The sequence below is a fragment of the Dunckerocampus dactyliophorus genome, chromosome 2, assembly GCF_027744805.1.
Source record: "Dunckerocampus dactyliophorus isolate RoL2022-P2 chromosome 2, RoL_Ddac_1.1, whole genome shotgun sequence".
Classification (NCBI taxonomy): Eukaryota; Metazoa; Chordata; class Actinopteri; order Syngnathiformes; family Syngnathidae; genus Dunckerocampus; species Dunckerocampus dactyliophorus.
In genome coordinates this window covers 43,761,433-43,784,557 of record NC_072820.1, presented here as the reverse complement: position 1 = coordinate 43,784,557, position 23,125 = coordinate 43,761,433, and the positions used below count along the sequence as shown (strand labels likewise).

General features: G+C 41.0%; 1 protein-coding gene across 1 annotated transcript in view; it reads left to right on the top strand.

Moving 5' to 3' along the window:
• The window catches only part of gas7b (growth arrest-specific 7b), a 97,947-nt gene that overhangs the window by 60,299 nt on the left and 14,523 nt on the right, over positions 1-23,125 (top strand). The window contains exons 6-9 of the mRNA XM_054757136.1: positions 1,917-2,006; positions 7,662-7,777; positions 7,982-8,056; positions 20,173-20,251. Of these exons, the coding sequence (XP_054613111.1) occupies positions 1,917-2,006; positions 7,662-7,777; positions 7,982-8,056; positions 20,173-20,251 (360 nt within the window). The remainder of the gene's footprint in view (positions 1-1,916; positions 2,007-7,661; positions 7,778-7,981; positions 8,057-20,172; positions 20,252-23,125) is intronic.

The following is a 23,125-nucleotide window of genomic DNA, read 5'->3' as shown; positions in this document are numbered from 1 at the left end:
CAGGGCCCACTACAGGACGTCGGGCCCTCAGGCCACCCTCATGGAGCCTGTTTCTGATTGTTTGGTCAGAAACATTCACACCAGTGGCCTGCTGGAGGTCATTTTGTAGGGCTCTGGCAGTACTCATCCTGTTCCTCCTTGCACAAAGGAGCAGATATCGGTCCTTCTGAGGGTTGAAGGACCTTCTATGGCCCTGTCCAGCTCTCCTGGAGTAACTACCTGTCTCCTGGAATCTCCTCCATGCGTCCAGGTACCACAGTGATGCCCTGGTCCAGATCTGGGAGGAGATCCCCCAGGACACCATCCGTAGTCTCATTAGGAGCATGCCCCGACGTTGTCAGGCATGCGTACAAGCACGTGGGGGCCACACAAACTACTGAGAATCATTTTGAGTTGCTACAATGACATTTTGGCAAAATGGACCAGTCTGCTGCATCATTTTTTCACTTTCATTTTTGGGGTGTCTTTGATTTCCCCCCTCTATAGGGTGATTATTTTCATTTCTATCAACTTATGTGGCATCATTTTATTACTAATACATCACCCAATTATTATCAGGAAAGATATTCAAGATCATTTTCCCCCCAGTTTAGATCTGATGTGTTTTCAAAGTGTTCCTTGAGCAGTTATATGTATATGAATAGAACTATACTGCATCATACTGACAGCTGTTTATGTTTTAGTTACCTCATTTAGCTACATGCTATGGAAAAAATATGAGAAACAGCGCTATGATGCAGTGCGGTTGTTCCACTGCAAAGTAATGAAGGGGAGTTTGTCTCTTGCCCTCGACAACAGCTCCTTCAGCTCCCAAACAGCTCATAATTTAGTGTCATTTTCAGCCTTATTGTTTAGCAAATATGACTGGTTTCTGTCTTGCTGAAGCCTAATTGCTATTCAGTGTTTTTATGAGAGGCTTTATAATTGCCTAATTTTAGGCATATATGCTTGAGCCAAATTGCAAAAAAAAAGAACAAAACAATGCAAAGATCCACAGAAATCCACACTCCCAAAAACTAAACCAAACTCAGTATAATCAAATTGGTGCATGTTAGCATCCGGAAAATACAGCTTGAATGGGATGGGTCCTCCTTTCCGAGTGTATCTGCCCTGGTCTTTGAAAAGATTCTCTCAGAAGAAAAAGATGTTGCCCTTTCTGCTTTCACATAATGGTACGATCCTATTTCCTTGTGTGATTGGTCGCATGGCGTGCTCATCAAAACAAAGTTCTGCCATGTCCTCAAGTGAGCAGAGTTGAGAGTGAGAGCTGAGTGGGCAAAAGGGGGAAAAAATGGGGAGCCAGCTGTCATTCGATGGGAATCGGACACTCTGATTCACTCCAAAGCCCCTGCTCTTAACGTGCTACTGAATGCAACAATGCAAAGATTATGTTGTTGTCACAGGTTTCTTGTCTACGGATACTCCATTTTCAATTGTTCAAAGTAGAGGTTTAGGTTGTTGTGGTAGAAGGTTGAGTGATGAATCCTAAGAGGCTGAGAGCCACAAAAGGCCTTTTACTTTCTCCAAGGACAGGGCGGATATAGAATGTTCACTGACCAACTCATTCAACTACCTGTATTATTTATTTAATGATCATTTATTTCATGATGCTGCACCACATTGAAAAACACCATGAATGAAATTAACCTGCCAAACTGTATAATGGCTTTATAATTATTTAGTTTTGGCAGAAATCACATGATTTATGCAATTATTTAACCTCACTGCCAGCCCCTTGGTTGCTCCTGGTCTACTTTTGGAATGCCTTACAAACCTGTAAGGGATGGAGAAAAAAGGATTTTTGTAATTAGTACTTTTCGAACTGTCCCAACTTTTTCCAGGTTGCGTTTGTATAAAATGCACATTCATCTGCCCTCTTTGTGACACTCGTTCTCTCTCTGTCTCACTCTCGCCAGATTAATTGTGTGACTTTCCCTCTGCCGGCCTCCATGCCAGAACAGCAGCTGCTTAAGCCAAACGAATGGAGTTACTGTGACTACTTTTGGGTGAGTCTACCATACTATTTTTGAGCATAGAATTTATAGATTTATAGATTTGCAGATGGTTGTTGATTTGGCTGTAATGTTTGTGAGGCAAAAACTTTTTTAATACACTGAAAAAAAATTGTCCTAATAGCCTATCAATACATTTTACATTTTACTGCTTGACCACCACTGGTTAGCACGTTACCGAACAATATAATTACGAGTTACACGAGTTAAAGTAAACAGGCACATGCACATAGTCTGCGTGCACACACATGCAGGCAATTAACAGCCATGGCTGAGCAGGAAGAGGGTGGAATATAATATGTTTGAAACCTAGCGCCCCCGTTGCAGTACCTAACCATGACATATTTTGGGTTTGTAACATTAACATTTACTAAGAAACTTTGTAAGCCTTTGTATGTTTTGGATTTGAAATAACTCGCACCTTGCAGAGGCCGAACTGGCAATAAGAGTCTTTAATGCACAGCTCATGCAGAACGCAATAGTCCACAGGCAAATACAAAAACCAGGTCCTCACCGATAGTAACAAAAAATGATGGTGCCAGGATATAACCGACAGAAGAAAGCTATAACTCAAGAAATGCTATGCCAAAAGTTGTAACGAAAACATCAGGAAGATGAGGAATCAGTGGGAGAATTAAGTTTAACATTCTATAAGCTACAAAAATAGGTCCAAAAATATTCAACTATAATGGACAAAACTGGTGGAGGATGAGAACGGGCAGCGTGGAAGATGAACAATCTGGCATCTTCCTGCCGCAGCCACTGTTGCTAACTTTTCAGTAAGAAAAGTAGATATTGGCTGTCCTAGAAGTCGCTAGATGATGTAATCGTCTAATTTGCATACCGTTTGAATATGATGTTGTAAAATACTGTAGGAAAAAAGCATAACCTTGTAAGAGAAACAAAAAAAAGTGATTAAAAAATCCCTAATTATGTTTAGAATTACAGCTGACATCATGTTAGTGATTCTCTGGTTAACATAGGTGAGAGTGTTGACAAGGACAAAGGCCGGAGATGACCCTGTCATCCTGATTGAGTGAGAATAACAGATTGGAAGCTTTAAAAACGGAGGTGGTGCTTGAAATCTTTGTTTTTTCTGTTAAGACATGCAGTCATCATTGCTTTGCACAAAAAGGGCTTCATAGGCAAGGATATTGCTGCTAGTAGCATGGCACCTAAACCAACCATTTATCAGATCATTAAGAACCTCAAGGAGAGGTTCAGTTGTTGTGAAGAAGGCTTCAGGGCGCACAAGAAAGTCCAGCAAGTGTCTCGACTGTCTCCGGAAACTGATTTAACTGCGGGATCGGTACACCACCACTGAAGCGCTTGCTCAGAAATGGTAGCAGGTAGGCATGAGTGCATCTGCTCGCACAGCGAGGTGAAGACTTTTGGAAGATAACCTGGTGTCAAGAAGGTTGCATAGAAGCCACTTCCATCCAGGAAAAACATCAGGGACAGACTGGTATTCTACAAAAGATACAGGTATGAAGACTCCTGAAGACTGAGATAAAACCATTTTCTCTTATGAATCCCCTTTCTGATTGTTTGGGGCATCCAGAAAAAGCTTGTCTAGGGAAGCTATCTATCTCATAGCTTTTAGACAGACGTCACTGTCTTCTGATATTACGCAATGGTTACTGATTTAATACCCTTGATGAAATTAAGGTTGTTTTCCCACCTTGCTGACGTAACGTTATGCTACCTAAACAAGCAAATAACCTTGATGTTAACAGTAAATTTGTTGAGTAAAAGCAGACATGTTGCATGTTTAATATTCCACTTTTACACAGCTTTTTGTTTTTTGTTTTTTTGACCTGCAAGGCCTAGCTAGGCCGAAAGAAACAACTCTGTTTACCCTGCTGGTCAACACAGTGCATCACTAAATAACTGTGTCTATTTGGACACAAACAACACTTTATCTTTTCCTTATTGTTTCACCACGACTTCACAGTGATAGAGCCCTGACCATGAGGCATGCTGAGAATCAGCGTGGACATTCATGAAATATACCCAATATAGCCTGGCAGGATAACAGATTGCGTCAATCTAGCGAGACAGTAAAGTTCCAGGTGGCCCCTGCCTGTCTGTGTGTGGAAGTCGCCATTCCCTGCCGTGTAATCTCTTCCATGTGTGATGTGTTGTGCAAACACTCTGCAGCCATGGACATGGAGCTGACAACACAGTGGCGGACGCACTAAAAACTAAGGCAGAGTATCTATTATCACCAAGATAAAACTTCCATTTTCATTTAGATTAACTATTATGTTGAAAACAGTCATACTGACATACTAATGTTGGTAATATTAACTTAATATCGAGTGCAATTGTAAATAGATTTGCTGCATTCATAAGTTCAAACAAATTTCAAGTTGAATTAACTTTATAAAATTATTTAGATCCATCTTGACTGATTTTCAAGTCCCCTCCCCTCCCACGTAACTTGCCTGGACAACACCAGCAAATACATTGCAAATGCATTATACAGACTGCAGGTATACTTAGTGGCGTCTTACCTATGCTAGATTTATACATAGAGCTAATGATAGGTAATGTAACACAATGCTAAGTGCATTGCATTGTGTCACATTATCCTTTAGTTTAGCACTGACCTCATAAAAATACAATTTTGGTTTGTTTGTGAAGCTGTGAACTGTGTAAACTAAATTACAGAATTGGCAGTGTTTAAATTTGAAATATGCAATTGTCAACCTTTGTCACGCCTTGACCAGGATTGCTTTTGTTTTTTCAAAATGTGGAGGAGCCTTCCATCACATTTTTATAGAAACCACTTTCCCCACACAAATCTTTTTTTTTTTTTTTTTTTTTTAAACACCTCGACCATGAATGGAGCATTGTCTACCACACAAGACAGCAAGACTTTCAAGAAGCGCTGCTAAAGAGTTCTGCAAAAAGAGCTGATTTTATAGTTAATACTTGGCTTGGTTGTCCAAGGGTCACAGTTGTATTTGTTAGAGGTGTCCTGATCCGATGTTGATATCAAATGTTGGGGCAATATCAGCAAAAAAGCAAATATCGGATTATATTGGGGTGCATCTAAAATGTCCGATATTGGCACTCCTATACAAACAACTGATTCCAGACTCCGCCCCAGCAAGTCTATCCAGCAGCGGCCATATAGAGCCCATGTGATCACAACAAAATAGCAAGGAGTGGGAGTGATGTTGGCCGAGTGGCTTTTTTAAATTTTTTTGTTAAAGCCTGAAAAAAAAAAGCTGAGTGCAAAACTTGTCATGCACAAGTTTCCCGTGGTGGCACAGAGACAAGTTTCATACGACCAAACTTGTTGCGCATTTGAAGCAGCGTTACATGGGAAGCTCCCATGGGATGATAAGAAGTCATTAGCTATAACAGAAAAGATGAGCACTCCGTTTCGGTGGTGAGTATAGCCGGGTTTAAACGGTTAATTAAGCACCTCGAACTTTGCTATATTATGCCTAGCTGCCACTACTGTGGTTAAAGCTCGGGATGCTCCGATCGATCGACCACTGATTAGTATTGTCCTTTTCTGTAAAAAACATGTGATTGGCATATGCCGATAAATGCAATTCAAAGCCGATCAGCGTGTGGCAACACTGTTTTGTAAATCCTCAATGGTTTCAGTTTGACAGCTTGACACAGGCTACGCCAATTGATGCCAGCGTGTTTGATCACTCACTTATCAAACCTATCGCTGTTTGACTTTTCTTGCATCTTTGTTTACGCGCTTTGCCTAGCTGCCACTTACGGCAGCTCGCTAGTTAGGTCGCTAGAGTTATCCGTCTTCAGACTCCAAATGTAAATTTTTACCACAGTGACATTTTTTTTTTAAAACAAACAAGCAATGTGGTTAATTTGGAGCTACTTTTTGTCCGACTGGGAAGTGAATATCACGTTCATGGGGTGCGTACTAACTTTTCAAGTGTCACTGAACAATTTTGCTCTCTTGTTGTCATTATACTAATTATGTCTTGTCCTCAAAACGCTATTGTGTGTGTTGTTCAATGAACAATTCCTCCTCGAAACTGCTTTGATACTCCTAAATTCCCTCCACATCTGACAGCCAATGAAAACCATGGGAGACTCATACAAGTTGCTCTGGATATGAACACGTAGCTCACGCGTGTCGCTGGTCACAGACGCTCGTCGCCTCCCGTGTGCATCGTTTGCTACGCGTTGGTGACGAGTCTCGCCAATTGCAGTCGTTTATCTCCTCCTGTGTGTGACACCCATAACCTGTTATTCAGGTATGGTTTGTTTTAGTAGTTTGGGCAGACATTTTATCAACTTTCCATTTATATTTGAGAGAAGTACCTCATGTGTAGATAAAACAACAGGTTTGTATTGTTTCAAACGTACCACTTCCACACGGAATGGGAGGATAAATTTTTTTTTAGTCTATCATGTCAGACATGCCATGGCTGACTCCATGCAGTGTTAATGCAATGCAATCCAAGCTAATGTCTCACTGATGTAACATTACTGATGCCTAGTGACCAGAATACTACATACAACTTGTCTTTGTAATTGTTTGCCTAATAGTCCTTAGTCAACCACAAAACAGCATTCATTAATTAATTAATTTTGAAAAACCGCAATAGAGTGAGGGAGCGATGTTCGGACCGCGATGTAGTGAGGAACGACTGTTTATTAAAACACCTGGACGCACTGACCCCCAATATTTCGCACAAATACAAAAATGGAGTAACCTTTGACAACAGCCTTATCTTTGCATGTTAACAGTCTCTGCTTGGCAGGGACATTCAAAGTTATAAATTCTCTCCATAATAAGAAAAAAAAGTTATATTCTGAATTTCGAGCTATTGTTTACGTTATTCTACCAACTTGTAGCTACTTTGTTTTGTGTTTCTTATCCGAATTGTTGTGTTGTTAACTAAGCAAGTGTTGGTGTTGTTTGTTGGTTTTGATTTCTGAATTGCTTGTATATTTTGTTGGTTTTTTATCCAATATATGTCCAAAACTGTAGGACTTGGCAAATAAACGTGAGAAATAAATGATAACAAATGCAGTCTAATAGGAATGTGTCTTTTATCCCCAAAATAATAAAGTACAAATATCCTCATGATTAATTCTTTAGTCCACACAGGGCGCCAGTAATGAGGACTTTGGCAATTTCAGGAAAGAAATACCTGCCTCATTACCAACTAAATAGTCCACTTTTGCCAACCCTTTTGTAACCTCCTCTATTTCTGTCACCTTTGATGTCTGGAAATGAGCTCAAAATAGTCAACAGAAAAGCTGTAGTCAGTAAAACCAAAACAATTGGAAAGGCACTCAAATACTTACATTTTAAGTAATGTTAAGGTTTTGAAGTTATCACGTTATGATTTGCCTCTAGGAATATATCCACGAATATATCCATCTCGTAGGATATGTCATATTGTAAGCGAGTTCTTCATTACCATGAGTCATTTTAAGCTATTAATGTTTTTAATTTGAATTTAAATGATTTATTGTACAATAATATAAGTTATACCATCCCGTAAGGTCTGGAAGTGGGTTTGTTGTGATACTGCTACCTACAGTATTTGCACACTCTACCCACTGACTGAGGTGTGACATTCTCATGATTGCTGCTAAGTGTTTGATGAATGCATTTCTCGTGTGTTTGCTGTGTTTATCTTGTAGACTGATAAGAAGGACCCCCAGTGCAATGGCTACATCACCGGGTTTGAAGTGTTATTGCAGAAGCAATTCAAAGGGAAACAGATGCAGAAAGAGATGGCCGAGTTTGTACGAGAGAGGTATCACCTTTTTCATCAGCCATATTCCCCTTTTTTGGGTTTACTGTTGTATTCTGAAGTTACCATGAGAACCATACAGTTCCAACATGTGGGTTCCCCTTTCTGTGCTGCATCACTGTGTTGCACAATACAGGAAATGCACACAGTCATGGGTAGTGTTGTGCAAAAGCTGTGAGCTAATGAAACTCTTTACTTCCTTCTCAGGATAAAAATAGAGGAGGAATACGCCAAGAATCTTTCCAAGCTTTCCCAGATCCCTTTAGCGAGCCAGGAAGAAGGGTGAGTGACCCTCCTCGAGTACTTTTTTAAAAAAGAAAATAAAGTAAAACCCCCCTCCCCCTTTTTAAATAGTACTGTAGATGTCCACGCTTGAATAACAGCTGTTAAAGATAGGAGCCATGGGCTATACATCATCTGTCTGTTGGGTGCCTTTTTTGGGAGCGTTTTTGTGATAATAGTAATGCTATTATCATTTCAAGTCAAATGAGGTTCAAAGATCAGAAAAAGAACAACATTCCTAAAGATGTTTGCATAATATAAATATATTCGCTTGATACAGCCAAAGTGTACATAGAAAAATGGCCTATTTTTTTACATTAAATTAAGTGTCTGTCCACATGGGAACGTTTTCAGGTTAAAAACGGTCAAGTATTTTCTTGTTTCAGCCTTTCATCCACACGGCAGCGGCGTTCTTTGTTCCCTGTTGTTCATGTGTTCTTTCTTTTGTTTTTTCTGTGTCCGTTTACAGCACCCAATGAATGCATTGCTCAGATGCAATGCCTGATGGGGAAACTTTAAGTTGTTTTTTCCATTTCAAACGTACTGTATATTAGTACATATGTTATATTTGTCAGGTACACCTTTTGAGTGTTAAGTTGCTATGCGATGAATTTAGTGTTAGTTAAGTGTTCTTAGTATTATGACACCGTGAATCAGACTGTTGTGTTGTTCTACTGTTATATAAAATGACCTCCTGTGATTTGCAAATGGGTTAAGAAGCTTGTTGTGATAGCTCGTGATTGGCTCCTGCCAAAGAAAGGGACTACCGTTCCCTCACTGACTTGCGGGCGGCACAGTATTTAAACAATTAGTAGCAGTTCTGAAGTGAAGGGGATGTCACGAGATTAGAATTTAGCCATAAATTAGCCGCAGGGTTGAAAGTTTAAGAAAAAAGTAGGGGCTTATACATCGGAATTTACGGTATATCACAAAGTTGAGATCACGATTCATGGTTGCTGATACTTTTTAAGAATGATTTTGGTTCATTTAGAATGATACGATCACGATTCAGTCACTTTAAATCGAGTCAGTAACTTTTTAGATAAAAATTCAACCAGTGTGACTGTGAAATAAATACCTGGATACTGGACAGTGCAGGTGAAGTTTGCTAGATTCACGTTGTTTTTTGTAAGGTATCATGTATAAATGATTAATAATGCTGACATACTTAAGAATAGATTATCAATGATTACAAAAAATGTGTTAAAAATGAAATACAAAATCAGGATGAACAGAGGGTGGTACAGCTTGCCATGATGAATTATTTACTTTAAATAGTGCAATCCAAACCTGCACTTTGCACCCTAAGGTGAGGGACATTATGCAAATCCCTCAGCAATGTGGGATGGTATCTTCAATTAGGTGTAGAAACTTTCTCACCTGTACGAGCCAATGGCTTTTTTGTGCTGGTAATCCTCCTGATCAGAGCAGCCATTTGAAAGAACAGTGCAGCAACTAGCAAGTAATGTGGGCTCCTTGTACCCTTGCCAGCTTAGCCAACATCCTTCTCTCCCCCACTTCCCAGCCTTTCCTCTCTTCTCCGTCCTCCCCGGCACAACCAAGTGCACGCCATTTATTGCTTCCGCGTATGTAAGACCTGGATACGCCGCGCTGGATGATGACATCACTAAGCGTCACTGCTCCTCGACCAAAAACTACCATGCGTACAAAACGTCCTCACTTTGCATATTGTCCCCATAAATGTAGCTTAAAAGGAGTTTCAAATAAAGACAGATGAGTTCAATATGAATACTGAATGAAGTGAATTAACTGAACAAAAGAAGAAAAGGCGAACCACTACAACTCCCATGACCACCACATACCCAGAAGACAAAATCACAGACACAGACTGAATTTCTTTTTCGTCTTTACCATCATTAAAAGTGCTTAAAAAACATACATCCATATAAAGCCTGCCGTGCTTAAATCCAATGCTTTATTTCCTAGTATTGATTCAGTCGATTGATTGCCTTTTTAAACGATGTGTGACCGATGTATGCTGTCCAGAATGGAAACTTGATAAACACACGATGTAGTTGGATCGTGGAAATATAAATCGATGCATCGTTACACCCCTGCTTGTCAGGGTTACATAGTGGAATTTCTTGCCTGATTAATGGGGTTGGGACCATCATTTGCATTGTGTGTGTCCAAGCTCTTGGCCTGTACTGTTTATATACATGTAAGCATATCTACATGTGTTGCTTTACAAAACATCAAAGTGGGCCTTGCATCCTTTCAGTTTTCACAATGTGGCCCTCGCTGGAAAAGGTTGAGACACCTTGTATAGTACTTTATTTATCCCACAGCAGGGAAATTCACTTGTTACAGCAGCAAGCAAGATACGCAAGTAAAGAATACATAGTGACATAGTGACTACAACATGGTTCAGATGGTGCAGGTGTTGTAGAGCCTGACAGCGGTCGGTATGAAGGACCTGCGGAACCTCTCCTTCTTACACCGTGGGTGTAACAGTCTGCTGCTGAAGGAGCTGCTAAGGGAACCCACAGTGTCATGTAGCGGGTGAGAGGTGTTGTCCATGATGGATGTCAGCTTAGCCAACAACCTTCTCTCCCCCACTTCCTCCACGGAGTCCAGAGGACCGTCCAGGACAGAGCTCGCTCTCCTTGTGTGCACGTTCACACGGAGACATTGAAGTTGGACAGTGATAATTGCTACAACACAACATGGTGGGAGAAGTGAGCCTTGGATGTTGAACTTCATGCCCCTGTTTCGGTTTTCTGCTATTTCCTTTCACACAGCTCTTTCTCAAGCCACTCATACTACCTCCAAAGCCAGAAAATTCTATTCCAGGTCAGTCTCATTTCAGTGCTTTTCACGCAAGTAACCACTTCTGTTGCAAAAGCTTGCCATCGAGCTATCAAGGCGAGACATCCCATTGAGTGTCTGGGTCAAGAGGATCTGTCATTGATGACTGTCAGTAAACCACTCCATGATTTAATTCTTCCTCTGAAGAATCACTTAACTATTAATTGAGAGCTTAGGAGATGAGGGACTGGTGAGAGTTTAAATGAAGGCAACATGAGTTGATGGGGCAAGATGTCAAATCTGTGTTTTATTGGTGTGGAGGGAAATGTGTTCGCCAAGAAAATGTGTTGCAAAGTTTCCTTCCTACAATCATGACAGCAGTGGGGATATCATGCTGAGGGCTGTGCTGTTTCTGGTTCTCCAGGGGGACAAAAGAATATGGAAGAAGCAGGAGCAGGAATCTGAGGGTCATCTTAGGGCAGGCTGAATATGCTGGGATTTTAATTGGTGTCGCCAACAAGGCCAACTGGTAATAAACTCATCATTATCAAGAAAATCAATCCATTCAACAGACGTACATCTGTTGTTGCATCAATAACACAACACAAGCAATTCAGTTATACCAGATATTACAGTACTTCACAAAACTGAGTACACCCCTCACATTTCAGCTACCTTGGAAGCTCTAGTGAACTCCATGCCCAAGACGAATATAATGGTATTGACGCAATAATGCATTTCGTTTGAGCAAAGCATTCCATTGGAGGAAAAGCAGCATAGAAAATGGATGGATGGTGCGGTGTTGCCTGTCTTTGTCCACCAGAGGGAGCCAGAGGAGCCTAGAGGGAGGCTGACGTCATTGCAGTGCCCCAATTAATGCATTGCTCAGACACAATGCATTATGGCTCCTGTCAAAGAGCTACCGTTTCCTCACTGACTCGCAAGCGGCACTAATTAAACAGTAGTAGTTCTGAAGTAAAGGAGATGTCACGAGATAAAAATTTAGCCATAAATTAGCCACAATAAGCTGCAGGGTTCAACGTTTTAAGAAAAAAGTAGTGGTTTATACACCAGAATCTACGGTAATTTAATTAATTGAATGTAAAAATACACATTTGGTCTGACAGGGAGACATATGGTTTGCTATATCAGTATATTGTAGGGGTGTCACGAAATCTTCTGAGATTACAACGTGATGAGATTTCTCGTTTGGAGAAGAGCTGTCTCGCGAGAACAGGGCAGCCAGAAGCCAATGAGATTATGGAGTATGGCATCACTACCATGGATGATAATAAACGTAATATGGAAGTGGCAGTGCGCGAGGCAGGATTGAAACCGCACATGTTTTACGCAGACTATAGACCAATCCAACCTACCTCTGTTCCCAGCGTCAGAGTCAGTGAGTGTGTCTGTTTTTTCCATCGGAGTTGAACAGCCGCTGCGCTGTATTAATGAATCTGTAGTAATTCTACATTTAATCTAACTTACTTTGTAAGATCAAACACGTAGATGTTCGGACTTGTCTGCACCCTTATTCATCGTCACCATTCATCACCATCAACATTAATAATGGTACTGTGGCGACCATAACACTGCTTCATAACACACCTTAGACTTGTGTTGACAATATAGCGACATGGTCGCTATATTTAGTGAGTAGTGGTGCTCATTAAAAGTGGAAAAACAGGAAGTATTTCTTGCACCATGCATTTATTCAGTAAATAAATACAAACAGTCAACAAAGGTGAAGTATCCGCCACACAGGCGAGCGGGAATGCAACGCCGCCGCCATACCACTGTGCAATGGGGACAAATTTTATCGTTGAAACACATAGTCTGCTCTACCGTTATTGAGAAGGTGAACAATAGTTTTTTTGTAAATTTGGGTTCATACATGCTCATGAATGTCGTGTGCCTAGTCATCTTCTGGGCTTGTAAGCATACATGGAATACTGTTCATTTTAAACTAGATTAAATCAGACATACAAGAGCGTTTCCTTGGCAGCCACAGCTCATAAAATGCAATGCGTGAAATTATAGGTTCACATTCTTCAGGAAGAAAAGTGCAAATGGGGTTTGATTTCCAAAAACCTTTCATGGGAATAGATTCAAAGTATTTAGTTCCCCACCTTTCAGTGGAATTAGTTTGTATTGTGTTTGTAGACACAAATGTTGATGTCATATTGCCTGTGATACCTCATATTCATCATTCACGGCTGCAAAAGAGAGGATGTACAAGTGATGAAGGAATGCACAGCCTATGCAGGATGTATGACCTCAGTAGCCGCGCATTAAGGACAGTCTTGTGCTGTGTGCATAGGCCTGAAGAATGAACAGTGCAGGCTAGAAGTTCAGCTGGATTTGCATTAAATCTGCTTGTTTAAATTGGATATGGCTGCAAGAGTTTTTGTTTTGTTTTTGCAAAAAGCCTCAAGAAGAGCCCTTAAGAGAGATGTACCCTCCTGCATGCACGGTTTGCATGCATATAAGACTTCCAATATTTGCAGAGCTCAAGTGGGATGAAATTGTCCCATATAGAATTGTCAGATTATACCAACCGGGTCAGTCAGCCCACACTCAAAAAAGTGCAGTACAATCCTTCCATTATGCTCTCCCTAAGGCCCACTCTGTTGTCAGGCAAGACAATTGCTGTTTTGTTGGTTAGGATCTGCTATCCGAGTGGCTCCAGCCCAGCACCAGCGCTCTGTTTTTCCTGAATTTACCATTTGTTCGCTAGAGATGTGACCACAAGGCATGTGAGCACTTTTATTGCTCCAATCAGGCAGTGTATATGTCGAGTTGAAAGGCATAAATGAAACATGATTAATTTCACCATGTGATGGACACTGCGTGATTAGCATGAGTAGATGGCATTGTCAAAGGTAGTCCCTCAAAGCACTTCAGTTGGTCACTTAAGTTGACATGGACACATGCCATCACTATAAAGTAACACCATGCAATTTCTCTTAGCCAATACGTGAAGACGGGCAACGATACTAATTGAACATTTATAATACAGCACAGTAATCCCTTTTTTATTCAAGATTCAAGTGTCTTTATCGTCAAATCACCATATATCAAGGACATACAGAGCATGGAAATTATTTTTTTTCCCTCCAAAGCGAAATTAATATAACCATTATAAATAGGGAGTGTGAAAATTAAAAAAAGGTGTATATACAGGGAATGTCAAAATATAATAGAGGGCTGTCACAAACTGTCAGGCACGAGTAGAGCTGTCGAGTGCGTGACCCCCGGTATGCAGAGACGAGGTGATGGAGTGCAAAAAATAAAGATTCTTTAATGGTGTGTAAAAGGAGTAAACAAAAGGCGACAGAGAAAAGGGCTCTGTGATAACGGGTACAGAAAGTCCAGGTGAGTAAATATCTCAGGTAACAGCACCAACTAGGAAACAAGGAACACGGGTAACAATGACAACAACAGTAACGACAATGAATGCCTTTTAACAGCCACTAATGGTGATTGGTGACAGCTGTGCGGCCACCAGGTGTGAAGTGGCTGCCTCTTCCACCCAACAGGAAGTATACCTTGCCAAAATAAGAGTGCAGGACAGGAAGCACTTGTTCCTGTCCTGCGAAACATGACAGAGGGCATACATATTATGGTTAATCAGTTCCAGACCCAATCGTAATAAGTGAATTTCCCCAGAGTACAATTCCTTATTAATAAATGGAATATTTCCGTAGCTAGAACCTTTTTACAACCATCTAAATAGGAATTTTAACTAGGGATGTCCAATATTGGCTTTTTTGACGATATCCAATTTGCCGATATTGTCCAACTCTCTATTTCCGATACCGATATCAGCCGATAACAATACCCATATGTGTAACATCACACATCCCCTGTCGTGGAATTAACTCATATCTGTTGTGAAGCTAACGGATACAGCATCAGCAATTGACTTCTCAACGTGGGGCTGTAAACAACATTGTAAAACATCTGAGAAATACTTGCGATTAGGCTTAGGCTGTGTTTGTTTTAAGTATAGACGGCACCCTGTATTTCTTCTCCACGCCACTCTACAAATTGTATAAACACAGGAATTCCAGACCAAAATTAACTAAAAAAAATTACACTCCCCTGACCGTGTCTCTACGTCCTGGCGTCGCTTCATTTTTGTGTCCTTGTTAAAACATATTGTTGCTGTCGGCTATTGTAGCTCTACTGTGGGTCCCTAATATGCTCGTCCAGGCGCATAAACACATACTGGACGAGGTGGAGGGACGACATCTGCACACGTCTTCAACTCTCACGAGTATACAACACCCTCTACTGGTAGCAGTTGTAAATACAATGACAGACACATACATCAGAGCACCCATCGACCGCTCTAATACACCACAAGGACGCAGAACAAAATGCCGTTTGTACGCTGCTAAAAGAAAAATGCAAAATTGCACTAAAAATTCCACGAAACAGCAAGTCAGCGAAAGGTGAACTGCAATGTAACAAGGTAACTGTATTGGGTAGTATGAGTGTAAAGGGGACTATATGGCTGTTATTTCATGTCTAGAGGGCTTTAATAACAGTAAAACTTGTATTTAGAAAGTAATAAACAGTTTTTTTAAGCTCTACCTATGAAAATAATCCTTTTATTAATATTGAATCCTACTTAGGAACCAATTAACCACGATAAACAAGGGATTACTATATACTACAGCCTGACCGATAGGGAATTATTGGGGCAGATACCGATATTGGGGGCTAAAAGAAAGCCAATACCCCATATATCGGCCGATAACGAACAATATATGAAGCATGATCTACATGGGATATATACTGTACATGAACACAAATTCTTATAATACCCAAAATACAATTCAATGCAAAGAAGCAAGAAGAAAATGGATGGAAGGATGGAAGTTCACAAAAACATCTTACCAATATCAATTAGTCATATTTTATTGAGGAGCTATTGAAAAGTTCTATCTTGCAGTATTTGCAAACAGCTGAAAAACAAATGCTGAAGCAACATTCAAAAGTGACATTCAAAAAAGACCACAAACAAAAGAAATAATCAAAACATGCCTCACTTAATACAAGGGACTAAACTACATTTTATGTTACAATGTAGCTGCTTTCAAAACATGCAATACATCAAACAACAATTAAATACACAACCCAACATTTTCTGCATGGAAGAATGAAGTGAAATGGGACATGGGAATGTTTTCAACACAACAGGCGGGTGTAGTGAGTGATAGGTGTTAAAACGTCTTGCAAAATAAAGTAAGGCTGGGTCGACTCTGTCCCCCGATTCTTTGTCAAGACTGTTTAGACAGAACAACGAGACAAAAAATATGGAAAAATACAATACAATAAAACAACCCATTTTAGTCTGATTTGACTGCTTATGTCATTTTGTGGAAAAGATTTAATGCGAACTGTGCAAGAACACTGCTTAGGGAATTTAAAGGTTGCAGGAGAAAATATGGAAATTGTTGGGGTGTGACATTGTTGGAGGATTCAGTTGGATAGCACTCAGAGATGTCTCCCTCGACGGCCTGCTAGCAGTCATATGAACAATAATCAAACGCCCCCGGTTTGCTTGTTTTTTGGTTTAATGTACACAAAAAGTTTGCCTCGGTCCGAGGGTCCGAGGGTCCGAGTGAGGGGGTTAGAGTTAAGGTTGTTGAGAGAGTTCGATAGATGGATGGCTTTAGGGTAGGGGTGTCAAACTCAATGGCAGAGGGGGCCAAAACTCAAAGCCGACTTCAGGTTGCGGGCCAAACAAGACCACCCCAAGGAATGGGTGAAATGTGCATTTTTGAAAAACGTCTGTGTTCGTGTCCGTTCATTCCTGTGAATGTGCCCCGACTGCTGATTGGATGAGCCAGGAATATTATTTTTGCCACCTCTTTGTCGTTCCCTCAACTTATTTTTTATCAACGCAAAAACATAACAATCCGGAAGATGTGTAAACCGGAAGAGTTTGGGTGGATTACACGTTTCTCAGCATGCTTTGTTGTTATGCCTCCTAAAGATGCTATTTTGTACAACAGCGGTTCTCAGTTATTTTCTGTCATGCCCCCTCCAGTGGACAGAAATGTTTTCACATCCCCCCAATTTGAAATACTATTGCGAAACTGATATCTATTTATCTGTACTGCACAGACTGAACGCAAAACTGACACCAGGATAATGCAACAAAATGGAAAGCTGTGAACTTTACAAGAGTATTCAAGAGTGACATTGCATGTTGAATACGATAAATTTGTACATGATGGCAGGGCTGCACTAACGCTGACAGCCCCTGCTGACAGGTCACCATGCCACCCCAGGAGGAACCGCCCCACTGTGGTACGGACAGGTTGTTATAGTTTGAAAGGAGTGTCAATTTTTAGTCGTGTCCGGTTAAGCACACGGGGGTGACCAAACTTGCAAATATGCGTTCAAAAGAGTCACGTTTGCATCATACAGATGCCTCCTCAAAAAACATCAGACCTCACAAATCGCTCGCCGTTACGTTTGTCTCCCGCCGTGTCCCTGTGCACATTTTTGCTTTTTAAAAACATTTTCAAAATATTTAAACCTTCTTCTTCAATAGTGTTGTTAAATGTTTTTCTCCTGATCTTGTGACTTTATTTCCATAAAATGTGGACTTTATTCTTGTAACATCAGAACTTTTTTCGCATCCTAATTTTCCATAATGTTAGATTTACAAAAAATTACGACTATAAAAAAAACTGTATTTATCTGTAATATTTCAACTTTATGCCACGAAAATTACATTATTTTTCCTCATAATAGCACAACATTGTTCTTGTAAACTTATGACTTTGCCAGATTCATCAGATTACAATTTTTTTAAATACACTGCTCAAAAAAGTTAGAGGAACACTTCGAAAACACATCAGATCTAAACTGGGGGAAAAATGATCTTGAATATCTTTCCTGATAATAAGTGGTTGATGTATTAGTAACAAAATGATGCCACATAATTTGATAGAAATGAAAATGATCACCCTATAGAGGGGGGAAATCAAAGACACCCCAAAAATGAAAGTGAAAAAATGATGCAGCACACTGGTCCATTTGGCTAAAATGTCATTGTAGCAACTCAAAATGATTCTCAGTAGTTTGTGTGGCCCCCACGTGCTTGTACGCATGCCTGACAACGTCGGGGCATGTTCCTAATGAGACTACGGATGGTGTCCTGGGGGATCTCCTCCCAGATCTGGACCAGGGCATCACTGCGGTACCTGGACGCATGGAGGAGATTCCAGGAGACAGGTAGTTACTCCAGGAGAGCTGGACATGGCCGTAGAAGGTCCTTCAACCCTCAGCAGGATCGGTATCGGCTCCTTTGTGCAAGGAGGAACAGGATGAGCACTGCCAGAGCCCTACAAAATAACCTCCAGCAGGCCACTGGTGTGAATGTTTCTGACCAAACAATCAGAAACAGGCTCCATGAGGGTGGCCTGAGGGCCCGACGTCCTCTAGTGGGCCCTGTGCTCACTGCCCAGCACCGTAGAGCTCGATTGGCATTTGCCATAGACCACCAGAATTGGCAACTACACCACTGGTGCCCTGTGCTCTTCCCTGATGAGAGCAAGTTCAACCTGAGCACATGCGACAGACGTGAAAGGGTCTGGAGATGCCGTGGAGAACATTATGCTGCCTGCAACATCATTCAGCATGACTGGTTTGGTGGTGGGTCAGTGATGGTCTGGGGAGGCATATCCCTGGAAGGACGCACAGACCTTTACAGGTTAGATAGTGTATGCAGGTAGTTCCTGGAGGATGAAGGAATTGATACCATTGACTGGCCCCCACGTTCACCTGACCTAAACCCAATAGAACACCTCTGGGACATTATGTTTAGGTCCATCCGGCGCCGCCAGGTTGCTCCTCAGACTGTCCAGGAGCTCATTGATGCCCTGGTCCAGATCTGGGAGGAGATCCCCCAGGACACCATCCATAGTCTCATTAGGAGCATGCCCCGACGTTGTCAGGCATGCGTACAAGCACGTGGGGGCCACACAAACTACTGAGAATCATTTTGAGTTGCTACAATGACATTTTAGCCAAATGGACCAGTCTGCTGCATCATTTTTTCACTTTCATTTTTGGGGTGTCTTTGATTTCCCCCCTCTATAGGGTGATCATTTTCATTTCTATCAAATGATGTGGCATCATTTTGTTACTAATACATCACCCACTTATTATCAGGAAAGATATTCGAGATCATTTTTCCCCCAGTTTAGATCTGATGTGTTTTCAAAGTGTTCCTCTAATTTTTTTGAGCAGTATATATTTAGTTACTTTCAGTCCGAATAAAATGACGTGGCTTTGGGTTTGACACATGTGCTTTAGGGTTATGGTTATGATTAAAATGAAAGAACCAAAAAAGACTAATAATACATTTCTAAATCTTATTACTTGCATGCTAAATTGCACGACTTAAGGGTCATTTGCATTCACAGATTTCACTGTATCGCAATGATATTTGCCCGTCATGGCTTTTAAAAAGGGCCGCACGGTGGTCTAGTGGTTAGCACGTTGGCCAATACAGGAACAGCCTGGAGATCGGGAAGACCTGGGTTCGATTCTCCCCTGGGCATTTCTGTGTGGAGTTTGCATGTTCTCCCCGTGTGCGCGTGGGTTTTCTCCGGGCACTCCGGCTTCCTCCCACATTCCCAAAAACATGCAGGTGAGGTTAATCGGCGACTCTAAATTGTCCATAGGTATGAACGTGAGTGTGAATGGTTGTTTGTCTATATGTGCCCTGCGATTGGCTGGCGACCAGTCCAGGGTGTACCCCGCCTGTCGCCCGAAGTCAGCTGGGATAGGCTCCAGCATGCCCCCGCGACCCTAATGAGGATGAAGCGGTATAGAAAATGGATGGATGGGCTTTTAAAAAAAAATTTGGAACGACAGAGCTACATCAACTAATCGAAGGGAATTAAACTTGTCTCGTTCTAAGAGCTAAACTTTGAAACATCCTGCTTCCCCAGAGTCTCTTCGGTTCAACCCCATCCTGTATCTGCTCTCATTAAGAATCATCCACTTTCTTTTGGTCATGCTGAACGTTGTGTACAATTACCACATAATATGCATTAGTTGACTTAACACTTCCGTTTGAGACAATACAAGCCCTCACTGTGAAGTCTGGAACAGATCACATGTCAAATTCATCTTCATTATCTGTTGAACTGCATTTGGACGTCCAGATTTACTGCTTAGTGGTGTAGCTCGCTCTCTGACGCTCATCGCCAGCTGTGCGCGCGCCGCATCATCTGCTGCACTCCTCCCTTTCCTCGATATTTCTGCCCGTTTTTTACTCAAAAGTGTGTGTGTGTGTGGTCCTTTTCCCCTTTTAGGACTCTCGGGGATGCTTGGGCCCAGTTGAAGAAGAGTCTGGCTGATGAAGCGGAAGTTCACCTGAAGTTCTCCTCCAAGGTAATTCACACTTTTCTCAAACACACACATATAAGTGTGTTTTCATTATTAAACAATAAATGATGTGATCTACTGTAGAATGTATTTAGGATAACAGCTTTCCCGTAAGGACATCTACTCTTTTGTGGTTAGTTCCAATGGAATACATTTGCACTATGTTTTGACAGTCTTTCTGCTGACTCTAACCAAGTCTGGCATTGCAAGAAATACAAGCTATGTGGCGATTCGGCAGGTTTTAAACAAAATACCAATTTAGAATAAATATTTAGCGCAGCAAATGAACACCGACGTTGTTTCATGCAGTTTCTCTTTAAAATACCCTGTTCACGTTTACAGCCTGACTCTTTTTTTCTGCTTAATTATGCTGGTGAGTTGATTTCTTAAAGGGATAGTTTGGATTTTTTGACATGAAGATGTATGACATCCCCATCTGCAGTGTAATCCATCAACAGCGACTTACCCCCCACCCGGCCTCCTAAGTGCAGTTCTGGTCGGATTTTGGTGATGAAGAACGTAGTTCCGCTTAGTTGCTAGGGACATTTAAATAAAGAGGCTGCGTACAAAAGAGTGGTACGTGTACATCTTGGAGAGTATCTATCTGTCTAAAGCAGGAGTGGCATTCTTCAGCTATTGTTGAGCTTCACTTCTCTTGGCGGTCTTAGTGCAGTTGTCATAAGGCAAGATTTCACCAAGAAATAAAAGTGATGGTAAAAATGGATCAGGGAAGATGGAACGTCAGTATGATGGCATGAAACTGCTGGAGTTTGATACGTGAATCTTCGGATGCCGAACACTCCCGTCAATCTTAAAAAAGGAAGCTGTTACCACAAAATGATATTCCAAGTCATTTTATTTCCTCCTCTGTGCTTAATGTATGCCACATCCATCACTTCGCACCTACTTTTGTCGTCACGGCTTCACATTAGTTTATGTGTTTCAGCGTGCAATAGTAAAAAAAATAAGATCACGTTTCGGAAAAAATGTGACCGGTTACGACAAAGCCAATGCCATTTTTTGAAATCAGCGCCCTCAAATTAGCTAAAAGAATGGTTTTCATTCTTGTTTCTGCAACTTCATCAAATTTTTCTTTTTTTTTTTTCTTTTCAAATTTAGACTTGTGTAATGGACAAAAAAGTGACATAAAATGAGTATAAAACAGGAAACGTTAAACAAATATGTTAAGCAATACAATTCAACTTTTTTTCTTTTGCTTTTTTGGTTGTTTTTTTAATGTCACAAACAAGACTTGAGCCGCCTGTAAGCGCTTTTAGATGGGGGAGCGGCACAGCTGCACCCGCTGCTCGTTGAGAAGAGCGATATGTGCTTTCATGTTAGTTTCCAAAAGCCCCCAATAACATCAGAAATATTTTTGGATAGTCACTTTTAAAAAAAAATGTTGACGTCTCAGTTGGCAACATTATTCCCTGTCAGACCAGGTTTGTATGAGGTGAAAGGTTGCTCTTAAAGGCAAAATGCACTTTTTTGGGAATTTTGCCCTTCATCCACAATCCTTATGTGAAACACATACTGTAATTCTTTCCCTTTTCTGTTCACTCTAACGTGAGAAAACGAGTTCGTATGAGCCAGCTAACATTGCACGTCATGGGAGGTACCTATTTCGATTATGAAGCCCTCTTAAAAAAAACTGACAACGTTTTATGGTTTTATATACATGCTGTCATCATGCATTAACAAGTACATTGATGATAACATGTAATACTTACAGTATCTTGCTGTATTTTGATGATTTCAAACCGAAACTTCTTTCCTAGGCGCATTGATTTGACATAGCCCATAGCAGCTAACGCGACTTCCGTCAACAGCAGCATAGAAACAGCGACAACACTTAAAATGTCCGCTCTCATTGGGATGCCTGTGTCTTTCAGCACAACGCTTGTGCTCCAGTCCTCAGGTAAAAAATGCTGACAGCAAACGAGAATCTTGTGGAGTCTTGTTCAAGAAATTGAGAACCAGTAGTATCCGCTCTTCCGTCTATCCGGAAGAGCGTTGTGAGTGACGCCAGATAAATATAGTTTTGCGTGTTAGCTGCTACAATAACAATATCGCTGTAGCTTGGTTAATATTACCCCTTATCAATCAGTTATGGAAATGAAAATGAGGGGTTTTTGTTAGGGCTTTAGCATCAAAATACTGTAGGTACCTCCCATGACTTGCATTGTTAGCTGGCTTATACGGACCAATTTACTCTCGTTAAAACGTACACAAATGTCCACAGTACACTGTTCATTTTCAGATCATTTGCAGCTTGATTTTAACTTCAGTCTCATTGCTCTCATGCGCCATTAGATGTTTATGGTGCAGGGGGAACGACGAGTGATTGCCGCGACAGGGATGTCACAGTTGAAGTGAAGTTGTCAGTAGATTTAACAAATCCTGATCCGATCCCCTTTACTGAGTCAAAGTGTAAGTGTATTAAAAGCCTGCATAAATATTAGCAACGTTGCTGCTGTGTGTGTCTTGTGTATAGTCACGGCAAAAAGTTTGGAGAATGACACAAATCTTAATTTTCACAAAGTCTGCTGCTTCAGTTTTTATTATGGCAATTTGCGTACACTCCAAAAATCCCGCTTTGTAATGAAAATGAACTTAACCCCAAAACATTTCTACTGCATTTCAGCCCTGCCACAAAAGGAGCAGCTGACTTCATGTTAACGATTCTCTGGTTAACATGGTTGTGAGTGTTGACAAGGACAAAGAATAACAGACTGGAAACTTTTCAGAAGGAGGGTGGTGCTTGAAATCTTTGTTTTTCCTCTATTAACCATGCAAGGAAACGTGCAGTCATCATTGCTTAACACGAAAAGGGCTTCACAGGCATTGTATATCGCTGCTAGTAGGATGGCATCTAGACCA